The sequence below is a fragment of the Cebus imitator genome, unplaced genomic scaffold (assembly GCF_001604975.1).
Source record: "Cebus imitator isolate Cc_AM_T3 unplaced genomic scaffold, Cebus_imitator-1.0 Scaffold119, whole genome shotgun sequence".
In the NCBI taxonomy this organism is placed as follows: domain Eukaryota; kingdom Metazoa; phylum Chordata; class Mammalia; order Primates; family Cebidae; genus Cebus; species Cebus imitator.
Genome location: NW_016107434.1, coordinates 5716172 through 5735668, shown reverse-complemented (window position 1 = coordinate 5735668; position 19497 = coordinate 5716172). Strand labels below are relative to the sequence as shown.

General features: G+C 45.1%; 1 protein-coding gene and 3 non-coding genes across 4 annotated transcripts; 3 read left to right on the top strand and 1 right to left on the bottom strand.

Moving 5' to 3' along the window:
* Nucleotides 1–14158: 14158 nt before the first annotated feature.
* Nucleotides 14159–14230, bottom strand: TRNAP-UGG. The gene has a single exon. It is a non-coding gene; the product is annotated as a tRNA-Pro (tRNA).
* Nucleotides 14231–16006: 1776 nt separating this feature from the next.
* TRNAT-UGU lies at nt 16007–16079 on the top strand. Its single transcript has one exon. It is a non-coding gene; the product is annotated as a tRNA-Thr (tRNA).
* Nucleotides 16080–16691: 612 nt separating this feature from the next.
* On the top strand, nt 16692–16782 carry TRNAY-GUA. The gene is given in 2 exon segments: nt 16692–16728; nt 16747–16782. It is a non-coding gene; the product is annotated as a tRNA-Tyr (tRNA).
* A 2132-nt stretch (nt 16783–18914) lies between these two features.
* On the top strand, nt 18915–19497 carry LOC108311865 (high mobility group protein B3-like; the record flags this gene model as incomplete). The annotated part of the gene is made up of 1 exon (XM_037742366.1): nt 18915–19497. A coding segment is annotated over exon 1 (396 nt), but the record flags the coding sequence as incomplete, so codon positions are not given.

Here is a 19497-nt window from a genome sequence, read left to right as displayed (position 1 = left end):
CCACCATACCCAGCTAATTTTTTGTATTTTTAGTAGAGACGGGGTTTCACCATGTTGACCAGGATGGTCTCAATCTCTTGACCTCGTGATCCACCTGCCTCGGCCTCCCACAGTGCTGGGATTACAGGCTGGAGCCACCGCTCCCGGCCTGGTTCACCAGTTTTGTTAGACTCCTGTTAGCTGATATACAGTGGTTCAGGCCTGCTTCCCTTGGAGTGGAAAATATTGTACAGTGGGTGACAAACCACTAGCTGCAGGGGACCTTTACTGATTTCATGCTCCTAAAAGTAACTCTGTTCTCTTTCCTTCTCCTCTTCTTCCTTTACTACTGAGGCCTCACTTCCTCTAATTTTGCCATGTGGCAAATAGCCCTAGGCCTGTCTCTTTTTATTCTCTTATTATAATCATTGTAGCCTGTAGATTCTCTCGGCCACCCGCTCTGGGACAGGAGTATTTCTGCCCATGTTGGATATAATATCTTTTTATAAGCCTTCCTCACCCCTAGTTATCCCGAAACAGAGAGTAAATGATGAGTAATCAGGAGTCCCGCCTAGACCCCAAGTCGCCATTGGGATGTCTAGTCCAAAATTTACCCAAACTGGGCCTTTCCATAAAAAGGAAAAGGCTGCTCTTCCTCTCCACCGTGGCCTGGCCACAGTACTCTCTGGACAACCAGTCTAAGTGGCCTCCAGAGGGCACACTTGACTTCAATGTCCTGACAAATTTAGATAACTTTTGCCAAAGAAACAGCAAGTGGTTGGAGGTCCCCTATTTCCAGGCCTTTTGATATCTGTGCTCCCGACCCGCCCTCTGCTCCTCTTGTTCCTCCGCCCAGGTCCAGTTAGCTAAAACCCCGCCTGTGCCCTCAGCCCCTCCTGGCTCTGTGATCTCCAAAAACCTGGAAGACCTGTCCTGCCCCACCCACTTTACCAACCCTCCTCCTTATGCGGGGCCTCAACTCCCTCCTCCCTCTTCTCCTTCTCCTCCCCAAAGCCCTAATATAACTTCCCGTCAGTGCTTGCACCCACTCTCACGACCCCCAACTCCTCTGCCCTTTGTGTGAGGTAGCCGGGGCCGAGGGAGTTGTACGAGTGCATGTTCCGTTTTCTGTCTCTGACCTATCGGCTATGGGGAAGCGCCTGGGGTCTTTCTCCACTAACCCAACTGCCTACACCAAAAAGTTCCGCTATCTAACCCAGGCATATGACCTAACCTGGCATGACACATATGTAATCCTATCCTCCACCCTCACCCCGGACGAGCGAGACCGAATTCTTACAGCAGCCCGGGCACATGCTGATCAGGTACATCTAACCAACAGTAAAATGCCAGTAGGCGTGGCAGCGGTCCCTCAGGCCGACCCTAATTGGGACTATCAAACTGGTCAAGATGGCCGCTGCCGCCGAGACCAAATGCTACAGTGCCTCCTAGTGGGCATGGAGAGCGCGGCTCAGAAAGTGGTTAATTATAATAAGCTGAGGGAAATAACTCAGGGCCCTACTGAAAACCCCACGGCCTTCCTAGACCAATTAACTAACGCTATAATTTTCCATACTCGACTGGATCTGACCTCCCTAGTGGGGGCTACAGTCTTAACCACTCACTTCATTTCCCAGTCGGCAGCCGACATTAAAACAAAACAAAACAAAACAAACTTAAAAAGGCTGAGGAGGGTCCCCAAACTCCCATACAAGACCTGGTAAACATGGCATTTAAAGTTTTTAATGGCCGAGAGGAAAAGGCTGGGGCCACCCACCAGGCCTGTTTACAGCAAAAGGCAAGCCTCCAAACCCAAGCTCTTGTAGCAGCCCCGAGGCCAGCAGCCCACCGAGTGTCTGGTGGAGGGGGCCCATCAAAACCCTCCCAAAATTCTTCAAGAGTCCCGCCGGGCCCTGTTTCAAATGTGGCCAAAAGGGACACTGGGCACAACAGTGCCCCTGTCCTCGTCCACCTCCCGGACCCTACCCAAGCTGCAAACAGGCTAAACACTAGAAGGTTGACTGCCCATCCCGGACTACAGGCTCACCCCCCACACCTCTGTGCAGAGGGCAGGCCTCTCCGCAGGAGGTGGTCCCGTCACTGGAACTTCTTGGCTTGCTGGACAACTGACAAGGCCCAGACTCGAAGACCCCCATCACCCTTGCCGAGCCCAGGGTAACGCTGCAGGCAGTGGTTAAGTCCATTTCCTTCTTAAGTGGACATGGGGGCTACCGATTCTGTATTGCCTTCCTACTCAGGACCTAGCATACCTTCTCAGGTTTCAGTCATGGGAATTAACAGCAAGCCTTCCTGTCCTAATTAAACCCACCCTTTAGCCTATATCCTCGAGTGACATCCCTTCTCCCACTGCTTTTTAATCATACCCACGTGCCCAGTCCCCCTTTTAGGACAAGACATTCTCCAGACTGTGGGGGCCACTCTCCAACTCACTGGCACCCCACACTCAAGCCCATCATCCGCCCACCTCCTACTGCCACTCCTAACCAGCACTGCGCCCTGTCTTAATCCCTTGCCTCAACCCCCTATCCCTCCTAATGAAGTTAATCCCTTGGTATGGGATACCTCCAAGCCTGTGGTGGCCAGACATCACACGCCAGTTAAAATACTTCTCAAAGACCCTACCCACTCTCCCTCACGTCCTCAGTTTCCCATCTCAAAAACCCACAGCGAGGGCCTAAAGCCTATCATCACCCGAGTTTTGGCCCAGGGGCTCCTTATCCCCACCGGTTCCCCTTGTAACACTCCTATCTTACTGGTCCAAAAGCCATCCAGTGACTACCGCCTAGTTCAAGGCCTGCGCCTCATCAACGAAGCAGTGGTACCCCTGCACCCGGTGGTCCCCAGTGCATACACCCTATTATCCAACATCCCCTCCACCACCTCTCATTTTACGGTTCTTAACCTCAAGGATGCCTTCTTTACCATTCCCCTTCATCCTGAGTCTTACTTCCTCTTTGCCTTCACCTGGACCGATCCTGACAGCAACCTGTCACAGCAGCTCACCTGGACGGTCCTGCCCCAGGGATTCAGGGGCAGCCCCCATATTTTCAGACAAGCCTTAGCAGCTGACCTTAGCTCCTGCCCCCTCCAACCCAGTCTCCTTCTCCAGTATGTGGATGATCTGTTACTTTGTAGCCCCTCCCTCTCCATGTCTCAGCAGCACGCTTCCACGCTCCTTAACTTTCTTGGATCTCAGGGGTACCGGGTATCTCCCTCCAAAGCACAGTTGTCAGTCACCTCAGTAGTCTACTTGGGCATTCGCCTCACCCCCAAAACTAAGGGCCTAACAACAAATCGCCGGTAGGCACTTCTTTCACTGCAGCCCCCGGAAACTGCCGACCAGATTCTCTCCTTTTTAGGATTTGTAGGATTCTTCCATCATTGGACACCTAGCTTTGCCGCTCTAGCTAAACCTCTGTATGTGGTGGCTAAGGACACATCTACAGGAACCCTCTCCCGTCCTGGGATTGTAAAACAATCTTTTAAAACCCTACAAACTGCCTTGTCCACAGCACCCCCACTCCAACTGCTGGATCTTAACCACCACTTCCACTTGTTCACTGACGAAAAACAAGGGAGTGCGGTTGGGGTCTTAACCCAACCCCTGGTTCCTGTATATCGTCCTGTGGCCTACTTATCAAAACAGCTGGACCCCACAGTCAGGGGATGGCAGCCTTGCCTGCGGGCCCTGGGAGCGGCAACAGAACTTACCAAGGAATCCCTAAAATTTACCTTGGGCCAGCCCATCTCAGTGTTCTCTCCTCATCGGCTAACTGACCTTCTCTCTCACAAATCTCTTGCTCACCTAGGACCCTCTCGCCTACAGGAGTTTCATATACTCTTTATTGAAAATCCTTCAGTCAGCCTTCATCCCACTTCTCCACTCAAACCGGCTGCTTTGCTTCCCCTTCCATCCCATTCCCCCTCCCCTGCCCATTCCTGCCCTGAACTAATAGGTGCATCTGCTAAACCTCGGTAAGGCCTGTCTGACCTTCCCCTATCTAACCCAGACCTTACCTTTTATGTAGTTGGGAGTTCAATAGTGACACCCGAGGGGCAGTGAAAAGCAGCCTATGCAATAGTCACAGATTCAGCCACCCTCGAGGCACGTCGCCTTCCTGATGGAACCACATCACAAAAGGCAGAGCTCATTGCCTTAACCCGGGCTCTCACGCTAGCACAGGGAAAGTGAGTGAATATCTATACTGACTCAAAGTATGCCTTTCTTATTACCCACTGCCACTGTGCCCTTTGGAAAGAGTGGGGATTCCTTACTACGAAAGGGTCCCCCATAATCAATGCTACCCAAATCTCTAATCTCCTGCAGGCCCTATCACTGCCCAAAGAAGTCGTGGTCATCCACTGCCGAGGGCACCAGGCCCAGCAGGATACCATTTCCCAGGGCAATACGAGGGCAGATGCGGCAGCAAAATCCTTAACCAGTACCAGGCTAGCCCCCATTCCGGTCCTGTTCCTCACCACAGCCATGCTGCCGGTTTACTTGGCAACAGAAAAACGGGCCTTCATATTAAGAGGAGGAACCGAGTCTGATCAGGGCTGGATCTTCCTAAACAACAGGATTGCCCTTCCATGGGAACAGGCCCCTAAAAGTATTGCTGAAATCCACCAAGCCTTACACAATAGGGCCCAAGGCATTGCACCACTTTGTGCAGCCCCTCTGTTTCTCACTAGGTCTACAACAGACAATTGAGTAGGCACACAAAGCATGCGTTACTTGCTCTAAGGTCTCACCTCAGGGAGGCTTAAGGCCACAGTTTCCTACTCACCAAATGTGTGGCAGCCTACTGGCCCAAGACTGGCAAATTGACTTCACTCATATGCCCACTCACAAAAGCTCCGCTACCTCCTAACTTTTGTAGATACCTTTTCAGGTTGGATTGAAGCCTTCCCCACCTCCAGGGAGACCGCAGACATGGTGGCCTCCCTCTTTACTCAAGAAATCATCCCTCGTTTCGGCTTGCCTGCAACCATCCAGTCAGACGACAGTCCAGCATTTATAGCCCAGGTGGTCCAGCTGTTCACCAAGTCTCTCAACATCTCCTGGAAACTACACATCCCTTACCACCCTCAGTCATCGGGTAAAGTTGAACGGGCTCACAGCATCCTCAAAGACCATTTGGCCAAACTTGCTATTGAGGTAAAACTCTCTTGGCCCACACTCCTACCTCTTGCCCTGGCCCGGGTCCGGGCCACCCCACGGGGGCCAATGGGCCTTAGCCCCTTCAAATTGCTGTACAGCCAGCCTTTCCTGGTTTCTCACAACCTCCCTGTAAACCCCCCTCCACTGGCTTCCTACCTTCCCTTCCTCTCCCTCCTCTGCCACCTGTTAAGGGAGCACACGGACCGCTCCCTCCCTGTTGTTCCAGGACCAGAGAACTCCCACCCAGCGGCGACTCTCCAACTGGGCAACAGCGTTCTCCTCTGAGAACTCAAACCAGGATCCTTGCAACCCAGGTGGTCGGGACCCCACATTGTTATCCTAACCACCCCCACAGCAGCCAAACTCCTAGGTCACACTCCATGGTACCGTGTGTCCTGCCTCAAACTGGCCCCCCAAAATAATCACTAAACATCCGAACCCCTGGGCCCCACTCACCTCTGCCTCACCCATGGCCCCAACCCATCGCCCCCTAACCCTTCAGAGCCTCCTTCCCTTTCCCTTGTGTGCCTGTCACCTTAGTCCCGCAGTTAGAAGTATATGGACAGGCCAAACTCCTATCCCTCCTTCCACCTTCCCCTAATCACCAAAACAGATGAGCAGTCTTCCTCCCAATGGTCGTTGGTCTCTCTCTAGCATCCTTTCTAGTGGCGGTCGGGCTAGAAAGCGGTGCCCTAGGCTACAGTGTCACTTCAGCCACTCGACTAGAGAACAAGCTCCATGTGGCTATTGAAGCGTCAGCCACCTCCCTGGCCTCCCTACAGCAACAAATCACGTCGCTGGCCCAGGTAACCCCCCAGAACCGACGGGCCCTTGACCTGCTAACAGCCGAAGAAGGAGGTACCTGTCTGTTTCTTCAGGAACAGTGCTGCTACTACATCAATGAAACAGGCCTTGTGGAAGAAAACGTCAGCGCTCTCTATTGCCTCCAAGAAAACCTCTGCAAAAAGCAAAATGCATCAGTCTCGCCTCTCAACTGGTGGCAATCCCCCATGCTTACCTGGCTAACCCCTATTATCACTCCCATTATCGTAATTTGTCTTCTGCTAATGCTAGCCCCTTTTTTCCTCAGGTTTTTACAGGCCCCCATGAGGAAAATCTCCAGGGTGGCCGTAAACCAAATGCTGCTTCACCCCTATGTCCGGCTCCCAACCGAGGCACCAGCCAACTCACCCACCCCCACTCCGCCCCTACTCAGCAGGAAGTAGCCAGAAAGAAGCAGCATCCTATATCATCAAAAGGGTCGGAATGTAAGGCAGGTTGCCTCGCTGGGAGCTCGGACGCGCCCATCGCTCTCCGCGCCTGAAAACTACGTCACCACTCCGCGCTCCGCACCAAGCCCGCCGTTGAAAAACCCCCGCCAAAATTTAAAAGAAGCCCCGCCAAAACCTGCTCAATAGCGTTCTGCCCCGTCCAGGTCCCACTCCCCCTGGGCAGCCTGCTCACCAGAAATCCCGCCTACCCATAGCAGCTTGCCCCAACCACGTCCTGTTCCCTCATAACTAATCAAGGCATCCTCACTTGCTATAAAACCCCACGCCTCGGGAAGCCACGAGCGACTTCTCTGGCCGCTTTCCCCACGACCATGGAACCTCACCCGGGAGGTGAATAAATTGGCATTTAATTTTCTTATACTGGCCTCAGTTTCCTCATTTTAAACTCGGCAATAACCCTTACAACTATCATTCATTAAACAGGAATTGTCAAATTGGAGTGTGTTTGTGTACATAGGGACATTGTACAAAACACAAAAATATCAAGGTATAGACGGCACACTAAAATCAAAATAGTGCTGCAAAACTGGCAAACTGAGTATTAGCATCAAAAGAGTTAGCCACAAGCTTCAGTGGGCATGGAAAATAGAAATGTTTTCAGTCTAGTTCTATTCATGATGCATGCAAAGACACTAGATAATTTTATTCCAAAAGATTTCTGAGTACCAAAGAAATGGAAAGAATGGTCATTGATTCGGTGGGGGAAAAGAAGTCTTCTGGAGTGATCTACAAGTGTTTCCCAGAGAGGAGATGAAGTATTGCCTTTAAAATTAACTGGTTTTATGAAACATAAAATCTGAAGTCCATCCCAACCACTGGCCAACAAAAAGAATTTGTGTAACAATTTATAGCATTTCTTGAAGTAATACCCCCTCTCCCTGCTATGGCAATAAAGCATGTTAAACCATCCATGTTCAACATTTGTTTCATTGTGAAAAATAACTTTGGGCTCAATTTAATTCAATAAAATTAATTGAATATCGTATTCTGGGAAGTAAGTTGATATGTAGAGGTACAAATACTGGCCTCTGTCATCAAGGAATTCATAGACTTTTGGGGTAGACATAATACATATGAATATATAAATATATGCATACACACATCGATCTATCATCTGTCTATCGATCTATCTACACATATGGGACTGTGGGCTAAAGCGTAATAAGACCATTTTAAAATTTTAAAGTGACTCTAACAAGATGACATTTTACTAACAAAGCATAAGATAATTGAACATGATTATGGAGAGAAATATCACAATAAAAACTATACCAGGGAACAAAATTTTAAAAAGTATGAATACTTTGTAGTGTATCTGAGAAAATAAATTTCTATTTATTTTTGAGAAGGTAAATGTGACCACAAATTTATTTAATGAGCTAATTATTATACTCTGGACATAGGGGAACAAAGATTAATAAAAAAGTAAATGTTGGCCTCGTGCAGTGGCTAACGCCTATAATCCTAGCCCTTTGGTAGGCTGAGGGGGATGGGATCACTTGAGATCAGAAGTTTGAGACCAGCCTGGCCAACATGGCTAAACCCTGTCTCTACTAAAAATACAAAAATTAACTGAGCATGGTAGTGTGTGCCTGTAGTCCCACTACTCGGGAGACTGTGGCAGGAGAATCACTTGAACCTGAGAGGCTGAGGTTGCAGTGAGCCGAGATTGTGCCACTGCACTCCAGCTTGGGTAAGAGAGCAAGACTCTGTCTCAAAAAAATAAAATAGGCCGGGCGTGGTGGCTCACACCCGTAAATCCAAGCACTTGGGAGGCCAAGGCGGGTGGATCACCTGAGGTCGGGAGTTCAAGACCAGCCTGACCAACATGGTGAAACCCTGTCTTTATAAATAAATAAATAAAATAAAATAAAATAAAAAAGTAAATGTTTTACTTTGCCCAGATTAAAATGAATCTGGTGAAATTAGCCATTCCCCTAGTATAAAAAATGTATTGGTTTAATAGTACATTGACTAATCAAGTTGGTAATCATAGAGTTAACAGGAAAGCCACATGTACTGTCTAGAATTTCTATAAAAGTACCTTGACAAGTGTCTTTATTCAAACTCTTATATGAAATAAATTTGCCTGAAATTTTGGTATGATGGTATGTGTACATTGAGTGTGCATATGCGTGTGTACATAACAGTGATAAAAACTTGTGTGTGCATGAAAGTTTGTGATTAGGCCAGGCATGGTGGCTCACACCTGTAATCTCAGAACTTTGGGAGGCCGAGGCGGGCGAATCACCTGAGGTCAGGAGTTCAAGACCAGCCTGGCCAACATGGTGAAACCCTGTCTTTAAAAAAAAAAAAAGAAAGAAAGAAAGTTTGTGATTAAAAAAAAGAAAAAATAAAAGTCTGTTTATTGATGTTTATTTCTAAGCTTTCCTTTCTAAGATTTTACCTTCATTGATGTGAATTTGTATTTTCTTTTTAAATATACAGTTAAGACAGAATATACTTAATGAAAAAAAAAAAAAGCATGAAATGCTTCTGTTTGCACCACTTCACATATAAAACTCTTAATAAAGCTAGGTGCAGTGGCTCATACCTATAATCCCAGCACGTTGGGAAGCCAGCAAGTGAGGATTCCTTGAGCCTAGGAGTTAGAGGCTGCAGTGAGCCATGATCATGTCACTGCATTCCAGTTTGGGCCAGAGGGTGAGATCTTGTCTCAAAAATTAAATAAATAGGCCAAGCGCAGTGGCTCACACCTGTAATCCTAGCACTTCTTTGGGAGGCCAAGGTGGGTGGATCACCTGAGGTCAGGACTTTCAGACCAGCCTGATCCACATGGCAAAACCCCATCTCTACTACAAGTACAAAAAAATTAGCTGGGCCTGTTGGTGGGAGCCTGTAATCCCAGCTATTCGAGAGGCTGAGGCATGAGAATCACTGGAACCCAGGAGGCAAAGGTTGCAGTGAGCCAAGACCATGCCACTGCACTTCAGCCTGGGTGACAGGAGTGAGACTTCATCTCAAATAAAAAAATAAATAAATAAAGCTCTTAATGACTTTGTCAATAATGACAATGATGCTAAGCTCAGCAAGTGTATTTTACTCTTTATACTTGGCAGAGTTTAGCTCAACTGGTCTTGTTGTCTTATTTGAAATAGTGTGTTCTTCGTGATTTATTTATTTTATTTCAATAGTTTTGGGGGAAGAGGTGGTTTTGGGTACGTGGAGAAGTTTTTTAGTGGTGATTTCTGAGATTTTGGTACACCCATCACCCGAGCAGTGTATACTGTACCCAATATGGAGTCTTTTATCCCTTACCACCCTCCTACCCTTTCCCAAAGTCCATTCTATCCTCTTTATGCCTTTGCATCCTCATAGCTTAGCTCCCACTTATAAGTGAGAACATGCAGTATTTGGCTTTCCATTCTTGAGTTACTTCACTTACAATAATGATCTCCAACTCCATCCAGTACCATTATTTTGTTCCTTTTTATGGCTGAGTAGTATTCCACAGCATATACGTACCACTTTATTTTATTTATTTATTTATTTATTTATTTATTTATTTTTATAAGATGGGGTTTCACCATATTGGCCAGGCTGGTCTTGAACTCCTGACCTCTAGTGATCCACCCACCTCGGCCTCCCAAAGTGCTGGGATTACCGGCAGGAGCCACCAAACCCGGCCCCACTTTATTTTTATTTTTTATTTTTTTTGAGATGGAGTTCCACTCTGTCACCCAGCCTGGATTGTAGTGCCGCGTTCTCGGCTCACTGCAACCTCTGCCTCCCGGATTCGAGTGATTATCCTGCCTCAGCCTCCTGAGTAGCTGAGATTACAGGCGTGCACCACCACAGCCAGTTAGTAGAGATGGGGTTTCACCGTGTTGGCCAGGCTGGTCTTGAACTCCTGGCCTCAAGTGATCCACCCGCCTGGGTCTCCCAAAGTGCTGGGATTACAGTCATGAACCACCATGTCAAGCCAATATAACACATTTTCTTTATCCATTTGTTAGTTGATGGACATTTATGCTGGTTTCAGCATATTTTTGCAATTGCAAATTGTGCTGCTGTCTTTTTGTGCAAGTGTCTTTTTCATATAATGCCTTCTATTCCTTTGGGTAGATACCCAGTCGTGGGATTGGAGGATTGAATGGTAGTTCTACTTTCAGTTCTTTAAGGACTCTCCATACTGTCTTCCATAGTGGTTGTACTAGTCTACATACTCACCAGCAGTGTACAAATGTTCCCTTTTCACCATATCCATGCCAGCATCTATTATTTTTTGGTTTTTTAATTATGGCCATTCTTGCCATAATTAAATAAGGAGTAAAGTGATATCTCACTGTGGTTTCAATTTGCATTTCTCTGATAACTAGTGATGTTGAGCATTTTTTCATGTTTGTTAGCCACTTGTATATCTTCTTTTTTTTTTTTTGAGACGGAGTTTCGCTCTTGTTACCCAGGCTGGGGTGCAATGGCGCGATCTCGGCTCACCGCAACCTCCGCCTCCTGGGTTCAGGCAATTCTCCTGCCTCAGCCTCCTGAGTAGCTGGGACTACAGGCACGTGCCACCATGCCAGCTAATTTTTTGTAGTTTTAGTAGAAACAGGGTTTCACCATGTTGACCAGGATGGTCTCGATCTCTTGACCTCGTGATCCACCCGCCTCGGCCTCCCAAAGTGCTGGGATTACAGGCTTGAGCCACTGCGCCCGGCCCTTCTTTTGAGAAATTTCTATTCTTGTATCTGTGGAAAGGTGTTTGCCATGGAAAAAAAGAAGATAAGTAGAAAAAAAAAAAAGAGAAATGTCTATTCAAGTCCTTTGCCCACTTTTTCATAGGATTATTTGCTTTTTTCTTGCTGATTTTTTTGAGTTCCTTGTAGATTCTGGATATTTTAATCCTTTGTTGGATGCATAATTCGTGAATATTTTCTCCCACTCTGTGGGTTGTCTGTTTACTTAGCCTATTATTTCTCTTACTGTGCAGACGCTTTTCAGCTTAATTAGGTCTCACTCATTTATTTTTATTTTTGTTGCATTTGCTTTTGGGTTCTTGGTAATTAATTCTTTGCCTAAGTCAATGTTTAGGAGAGTTTTTCTGATGCTATCTGCTAGAATTTTTATAGTTTCAGGTTTTTAAGTCTTTCACTCATCTTGTGTTGATTTTTGTATAAGGTGAGAGATAAGGATCCAATTTCATTTCTCTACATACTGCTTTCCAATTATCCCAGCACCATTTGTTGAATAGGATGTCCTTTCTCCATTTTATGTTTTTGCATGCTTTGTCAAAGATTAGTTGACTGCAAGTAATTGGTTTTTTTTCTGGGTTCTCTATTCTGTTACATTGGTCTACATGGTTTGTTGTTGTTGTTGTTTGTTTGTTTGTTTTACTAGTACCATGCTGCTTTGGTAACTATAACCTTGCAGCAGAGTTTGAAGATGGGTAATGTGATGCCTCCAGATTTGTTCTTTTCACTTAGCCTTGCTTGGGGGCTATGCAGTTTCTTTTTTGGATTTATGTGAATTTTAATATTTTTTTTCTAGTTTTGTGAAGAATTATGATGGCATTTTGATGGGAATTGCATTGAATCTGTAGATTGCTTTTGGCAGGCAGAATGGTCATTTTCACAATATTGATTCTATCTGTCTATGAGCATGGAATGTGCTTCCATTTGTTTGTGTCATCTATGATTTCTTTCAGCAGTGTTTTGTAATTTTCCTTGTAGAGATCTTTCATCTCTATGATTAAGTATGCTCCTAAATATTTTATTGTTTATTTTTGAAGCTGTTATAAAAGGGATTGAGTTCTTGATTTGATTCACAGTTTGGTTGTTGTTGGTGTGTAGAAGTGCTACTGATTGTGTATGTTGATTTTGTGTCTTGAAACTTTGCTGAATTCATTGATCACATCCAGGAACTTTTTGGATGAGTCTTTAGGGTTTTTTAGGTATTTGATCATATGATCAGCAAACGGTAACAGTTTGACTTCCTCTTTTCCAACTTGGATGTCCTTTATTTTTTTCTCTTGTCTGATTGCTCTGGCTAGGACTTACAGCACTATGTCGAATAGAGGTTGTGAAAGTGGGCATCCTTGCCTTGTTTCAGGAGGAATGCTTTTAACTTTTCCTGGTTCAGTATGATGTTGGTCATGGGCTTGTCATAGATGGCTTTTGTTACGTTGAGATATGCCCCTTTCTATGCTGATTTTGCTGATGGTTTTGATCATAAAGGATTTCATCAAATGCTTTTTCTGCAACTATTGAGATGATCACATAACTTTTATTTTTAATTATGTTTATGTGATGTATCACAGACTTTATATCCAACTTCCTATTGGGCATATAAACTGGTAGTCGTTCAGCAAAGACAAAGTCCCAAGCTAGACATCTCACCTTTCCCACCCGCCAACCAATCTAGAAGACAGAGCATATTGGCAGATTCTTCCTTTTCTCCTCCCTTCCTCTAATCACCAATCACGAAAGCCTTTATTTTCCTCAAAACACATAACTCTTCCAAGAGAAACCTCAGAAAGGACAGATATAATTGTGCTAGACAGAAATCCTGTCAACGATTTCTATTTATTTATTTATTTTATTATTTTGTTTTATAGGAACGGAATTTCGTTCTTGTTGCTGAGGCTGGGGTACAACGGCACAATCTCGGCTCACTGCAGACTCCACCTCCCGGTTCAAGCAATTCTCCTCCCTCAGCCTCCCGAGTAGCTGGGAGTACAGGTGCACACCACCACATCTGGCTAAATTTTGGTTTTTTTAGTAGTGATGGGGTTTCACCATGTTGATCAGGCTGGTCTCCTACTCCAGACCTCAGGCGATCCACCCACCTTAGCCTCCCAAAGTGCTGAGATTACAGGCATGAGCCACTGCACCCTGCCTGAAGATTCCCTTCTAAACAAGCAGTTTAGAAAGACAAGTTTGAAGCAACCGTCATCCCAGTAGTTCATAGTTAGGGCAACTTCTACACTCCAGAATCAAACCACACTCAAAGATTGTAGGTAGACACCAAACAGTACTGCCTGTTGATTTTTCCGGTGAATCAAAGAACTCTAAAGGATCTGATGGGTTCTTGCCGGAAGTGGCAAAAACAACTATTCCTATGTTATACTGTGTTTTCGAAAATAACACCCGGAAATAATTCAATTGCTCTTCCTTGAACAAAATGGATGTCTGCGTCTTCCTCAGGTTCCCAAGGCTGCAACTTTGCATTCGAACGATGCAACAGCAAGTGCAACTGTGGGATAGCAGTCTCACGACAACAACCAAGAGCGCAAGGGCGCGCTGCGGAGCAGGCGCCAACGCCAGGGCAGGGGCTAGACTCCATCCCGCGGCTAGGTCACTGCGCAGTCAGGACTCAGAAAGCGGGTTCTATCGGGACATTGTGACCCCAACACGTCTTCAGGTAGCAATCTTTTCCATACGAAGTTACCTAGTGAGAAGTGCACTAGTTTGTTCCACACAAAATACTGGGTAAGAACTACCTGAACCCTCTCCTGACAAAAAAGTCTGTCAGAGCCGGTCTGGGAGCCCCGGTCTGTGATGAAGACCTTGGGCCTTGGTAGTATCTTCGTTGTCTTTGACTCTTTCAGCCAAAACTGCAAATTCGCTTAACAATCTCATCCCCAACAGGTCGACAAGAGGCTTTCAAGCTAGGTGGACCTAACCTTGGCGGTGATTACATTATTTGTTAAGTACTGGCTTTAGAGAGAGAAAGATGAAAGAAGACAGGGCTCGTCCGGGATTTGAACCCGGGACCTCTCGCACCCAAAGCGAGAATCATACCACTAGACCAACGAGCCACAACTGAACAAGTGCTTTCCTCTCATATTATTCATTTATTTTTTAGTTGTAGCGCACTTGAATGGTTTTGATTCTTTTCCAGTCCAGTGATTTTCTCCAGATTCCGGGAAAGTCAACATGCGGGTTCAAAAGGACCGGAGCCCCAGCGTTTCTTAGGTAGAAACATTAATTTCAGGATCCAGGCCGAGCTGTGAGTCGGTCAATGGACCGAAAATGTCTGGGTACTCAAAGGGACCAGAACCGTCTCAGGTGGCCTGTGGCTGGAGGACCCAGGAAAAACAAGAACGACCGATTTTACTCACCAAGCGATGAATGCCACCTGTGGGAGTGGCAGGGGAAAAGGTGGAACCAACAGTCCCAAAGAGGCTGAATTCTAAACCTCAGACCTCTCGCCTACAGCACCCAACACCCCGCGCGTGTGCTTTTGCCATTTCCTTTCAGGTTTACTTGATTACCTATGTACTCTAGGTTTAGATTTAAGGTATCTTTCAAGGATGTCCAGGAGGTGCCGTCAGGGAAAAGTCGCTCTTTGCCCACACTCTCTTCTACAGAAGCCCATTTCTCTAGCACTCAAAAGGTGGTGGGTGGGTGCGAGGGGAGGGGGCTCTCCTTACTCTGCAGCCTCTTCTGCTTGGGAAACGAAGCTCCCGGGCTCTCGCCCTAACCTCCCCAGGGCGGAGCAGTGTCTGCCTTGACCTCATTGCTTACCCTGAGCTGAGCTCGCTCCCAGCCGGTGGGAGACACCCGGTCAAGAGCTGTCCAGTGAATGACTGAGCCTCCTAGGAGTCTGACACCAAAGGAGAGGAGAGAGGAGAAACTCTTCCTCCCCAACCTTCCCACGCCACGATGCCACTTCTATTCTTTCTGGACTTCAAGTTGGGGCTTAGAAAAGCCCGGAGGCCCAAAGAGAAGGAGCTACCGACGGACTCCGAGTTGGTAGGAAGACCAACATTAAAGGACCAAGGAAAGGGATAGACCCCTTCTGGCCGCCTCTGCTTCAGGCAACAGAGGAATCTGTGACCGATCCTGACTCCGCTGACAGTCTGGGGGAGATCTGGAAGCCTTGGGGCCCTCACTGTCTCCACCTCCAAACTCTGAAGGTCCGAGGGGTACTACCGTCCTGTGCTTGAAGACAGCTGCGACCATTTTAAAAACAGCCCCAATCTCAGAGTAAGAGACCTGGACTAAGAATCCAAGCGGGTTAGGGAGAATGGCTCTGATCAGTCTTGCATTCTCTTCTGTAATGAAATGCACACTGACCCTGGCGTTACTCGAGCTTTGGGACTTGTCAAGCCCGATGCTGGGGAGCATGTACCGTGGAGCAAGCGTTGTTAAGATAACAACATATATTAAATGCTCATGTCTTTTATGATTTGTTTGTTTTTGATGAATAAGCAAACTGAAAATTCATCTCTTTTAAAGAACATAAGCCATTTGTCAATCGAAACATATACATTTAAGCATCTTAATAAAAACAGAGCCATTTTTAAAAGATAATAATGCAATTATCTCCAAAGAAGCAAATAATCCAGAATTTAAAAGTTGAAATAAATAATCATTACTTTTTATTAAATAATGTTGTTATTCCCCATTTTACCCTTACAGTGACTTGAACTCCAGTCCTGGCCTGGTCAAGAAAATGTTTCTTTCTTATACATAAGAGGCACATCCTTCAAAAATTCCTTTTATCTCTTAAATTTTATTTAAACATAAATACGTTACCTACGATTTTATCTGCATAATTAATTCATTGTTAAACATTTTTTGTGTGTGTTGGCTCCATAGCTCAGGGGTTAGAGCACTGGTCTTGTAAACCAGGGGTCGCGAGTTCAAATCTCGCTGGGGCCTTAAGCGCAGGAGTTTTTTCTCTTTCCCCAGGGATTAGGAGATTTTACCTTCCACAGGTAAGGAGCATTTTACCTTTTCCAATGTTGAAACAGACTAGTGAAGAAAGGAAGTACTTTACGATCTTTCTATATCCTGGATTTGAGACGAAAAGTCCAGCCTAGGGGTCCTATGAACGATACCGGGAAAATAGGTATTTGTACCTTTCGGTAAGCAAGGAAGAAACTAGATTGCTCACGTCTCTGGGAGAAAAATGCTAGAGTTGGTCCATACCTCCGTGTTTGTGGAAGAGATCTAATTAGCCTGCTAACAGCCATGACCCCTGGAATCCTGCGCACTTCTCCACTTGTAGTCTGCTTGGCAGTTGGTTCCTGGCTCCTGTGGCGAAAACGGGATCGCAGATTATTCTGAGGGCAGCCTAGCTCAGAAGCTACGCAGATTCACCCCAAGCCGGGACTCAGAAATCACTTTCTGCTGCCTCAGGGTTGTTCTGGGGACTCAGTCCCATAGACCTGGCTCTCTGGAAACTTCTTCAACTTTAATTTGAGACCAAATACAAAGAAGTCAGCCGCTAATCAATGCACAAAAATCTATGCTAACACTTGTCATGCAGCCCCTTCGATAGCTCAGCTGGTAGAGCGGAGGACTGTAGAGGTTTGCAGCTACCGTTATCCTTAGGTCGGTGGTTCGATTCCGCCTCGAAGGAGTAGTGGCATATTTTTGTGCTTCGGTCTACTCAAACAGCACAAGGTTTTATTAGTGTATCCTCCTAATAAAGACTTCCAAAGACTGTGAAGCTCTAATTTGAATTCTATTTTCAGGCAACAAAAGAACATTTTGCTGACCATGAACCTTAATTTTATGCATCCTCTGTGATCCTGCAGTAGATGTGATTCTGTTTACTCATGAGGTATGAATTAATGATGTTCTTTTTAGGCTTGAATGCATCACCTAATCTGTAAAAGTAGTTTACACTGAGTGAATAATGGGTAACATCCCTCAGCCTCACCCCCATCCCTACACTTTTTCAGCACAGTATTGTGAATAATTCGTACTAGACAATCCAGACTTTAAGGAGAAATACTTCAGAAAGGCCTGCTCCTCAAAAGAATCTAAACAAATAATACCGAGAATAAACAAAAGGTCAGCATTTTCCATAAAATACTCCTTCCTTAATAAGAAATCAAATTAGAAACTATTCATTAATATCCAATACTGACAAGAACATTCTTGTAGAATGTCTTTGCTTTCTGGAGGACACTTGGGCATTATATCAAAAACTCTAAAAAGATATTGTATTTAATCAAGTATTCTATTTCTACTTTTAGAAATTTATTATTCAAAAATGAAAAAGGATGTATGCCTAAATCTGTTTATCTGTGGGTGATTGATACTCTTAAGACTTTTATGTATTTTTCAAATGTGCCACTTGTATACATTACATTAAAAAAACAGTTTTTACTTTATAAAATGAAGTTTTAAAATACCTGGTGCCATTATGATAGAAAATTTTTGTAGTTTCTTACAAAACCCAATATATTCTCATACAATCCAGCAATCACACTCTTAGGTGCTTACCCAAATGAGTTGAAAACGTATGTCCACACAGTACCCTTCTCATTAATGTTTATAGCAGCTTTATGTATAATTGCCAAAACCTGGAAGCAATAAAGGTATCCTTCAACAGGTGAATAGATAAACTGTGGTATATCCAGACAATGAAATATTAATCAGCATTTTGAATACATATGTTATCAAACATACAAAGACATGGAAGTAAATTTAAATGCATATTACTAAGATTGAAATATTACTAAGATTGAATTTCAGATTGAAAGAAGTCAATCTGAAATGCCCATATACTGTATGATTTCAATTATATGACATTCTGGAAAAGGCAAAACATTGCAGACAGTAAAAACATCAGTGGTTTCCAGGGGTTAGGTGAGAGGGATGAACATGTGGAGCATAGATTTTGAGGGCAGTGAAACTACTCTGTATGGTGTTATAATAGTGTATACATGTCATGATTATGATGCATTTGTTCAAACTCATAGAATGTACAGCACCAAGAGTGAATCTTGATTTAAACTACAGACTTTGTTTAATAATGGTGTATCAATGTTAGTTGTAACAAATTTACCATATTGGTGCAGGATATCCTTGATGAGGGAGGCTGTGGGGACAGAGGGCAGAATGTAAGAATTCACTGTGCTTTCTACTCGATTTTGCTGTAAACTTAAAACTGCTCTTGGATGTAAAATCTATTAATTTTTAAAAACTTGGTGACTTAAGTAATTCACAGTTTAGTTGAAGTAATGAAATAGATAATGCTGTGTTGATATATTGTTACTGCCATAAACATTTACAAAACGATATAGGAGCACATTCAGGACAATGAAACGGAGTGATCAGAATGGTGAGGAGGGACTAACTGAAGAGAGCTTCTTGAAGTTGAATTTTGAGCCAGAATTTGACAGAAATATTGATCCATGCGTAAGTGAGTAAGGGAGGTTTCAGGTACGTGTGTGTGTTGGGGAAAGTGCCAGTTAGAGTGCCTGAGAGGAGTACAGGTAGGGGATGTGGGGGGCGGGTAGAGTAGAGCTGGAGGAGAGGCTGGGACTATCAAAAGAAACAAGAGGAGGGGACAGAAGGAAGGATAGGGGTTCAGGGTCATTTTGGTGGTGGTAGAGGTGATGGAGGCAGAAAAAAGCAGGGATGGTGAGTGGCATGAGTGATGGAGAGAGAAGCAAGTCAGCATTCTTCCATCAACAGGAGAGGGAATTCACTGAAACTAAGACAAAGTGAAACTAAGTGAAAACAGTAAAACAGGTGCCCTGCGCTGCCCAGACTAGCGAACAATACAGTCAGGATGGCTAAAGGTGACCCCAAGAAACCAAAGGGCAAGATGTCTGCTTATGCCTTCTTTGTGCAGACGTGCAGAGAAGAACATAAGAAGAAAAACCCAGAGGTCCCTGTCAATTTTGCAGAATTTTCCAAGAAATGATCTGAGAGGTGGAAGACAATGTCCGGGAAAGAGAAATCTAAATTTGATGAAATGGCAAAGGCGGATAAAGTGCGCTATGATAGGGAAATGAAGGATTATGGACCAGCTAAGGGAGGCAAGAAGAAGAAGGATCCTAATGCCCCCAAAAGGCCACCGTCTAGCTTCTTCCTGTTCTGCTCAGAATTCCGCCCCAAGATCAAAGCCACAAACCCTGGCATCTCTATTGGAGACGTGGCAAAAAAGCTGGGTGAGATGTGGAATAACCTAAATGACAGCGAAAAGCAGCCTTACATCACTAAGGCGGCAAAGCTGAAGGAGAAGTATGAGAAGGATGTTGCTGACTATAAGTCGAAAGGAAAGTTTGATGGTGCAAAGGGTCCCGCTAAAGTTGCCCGGAAAAAAGTAGAAGAGGAA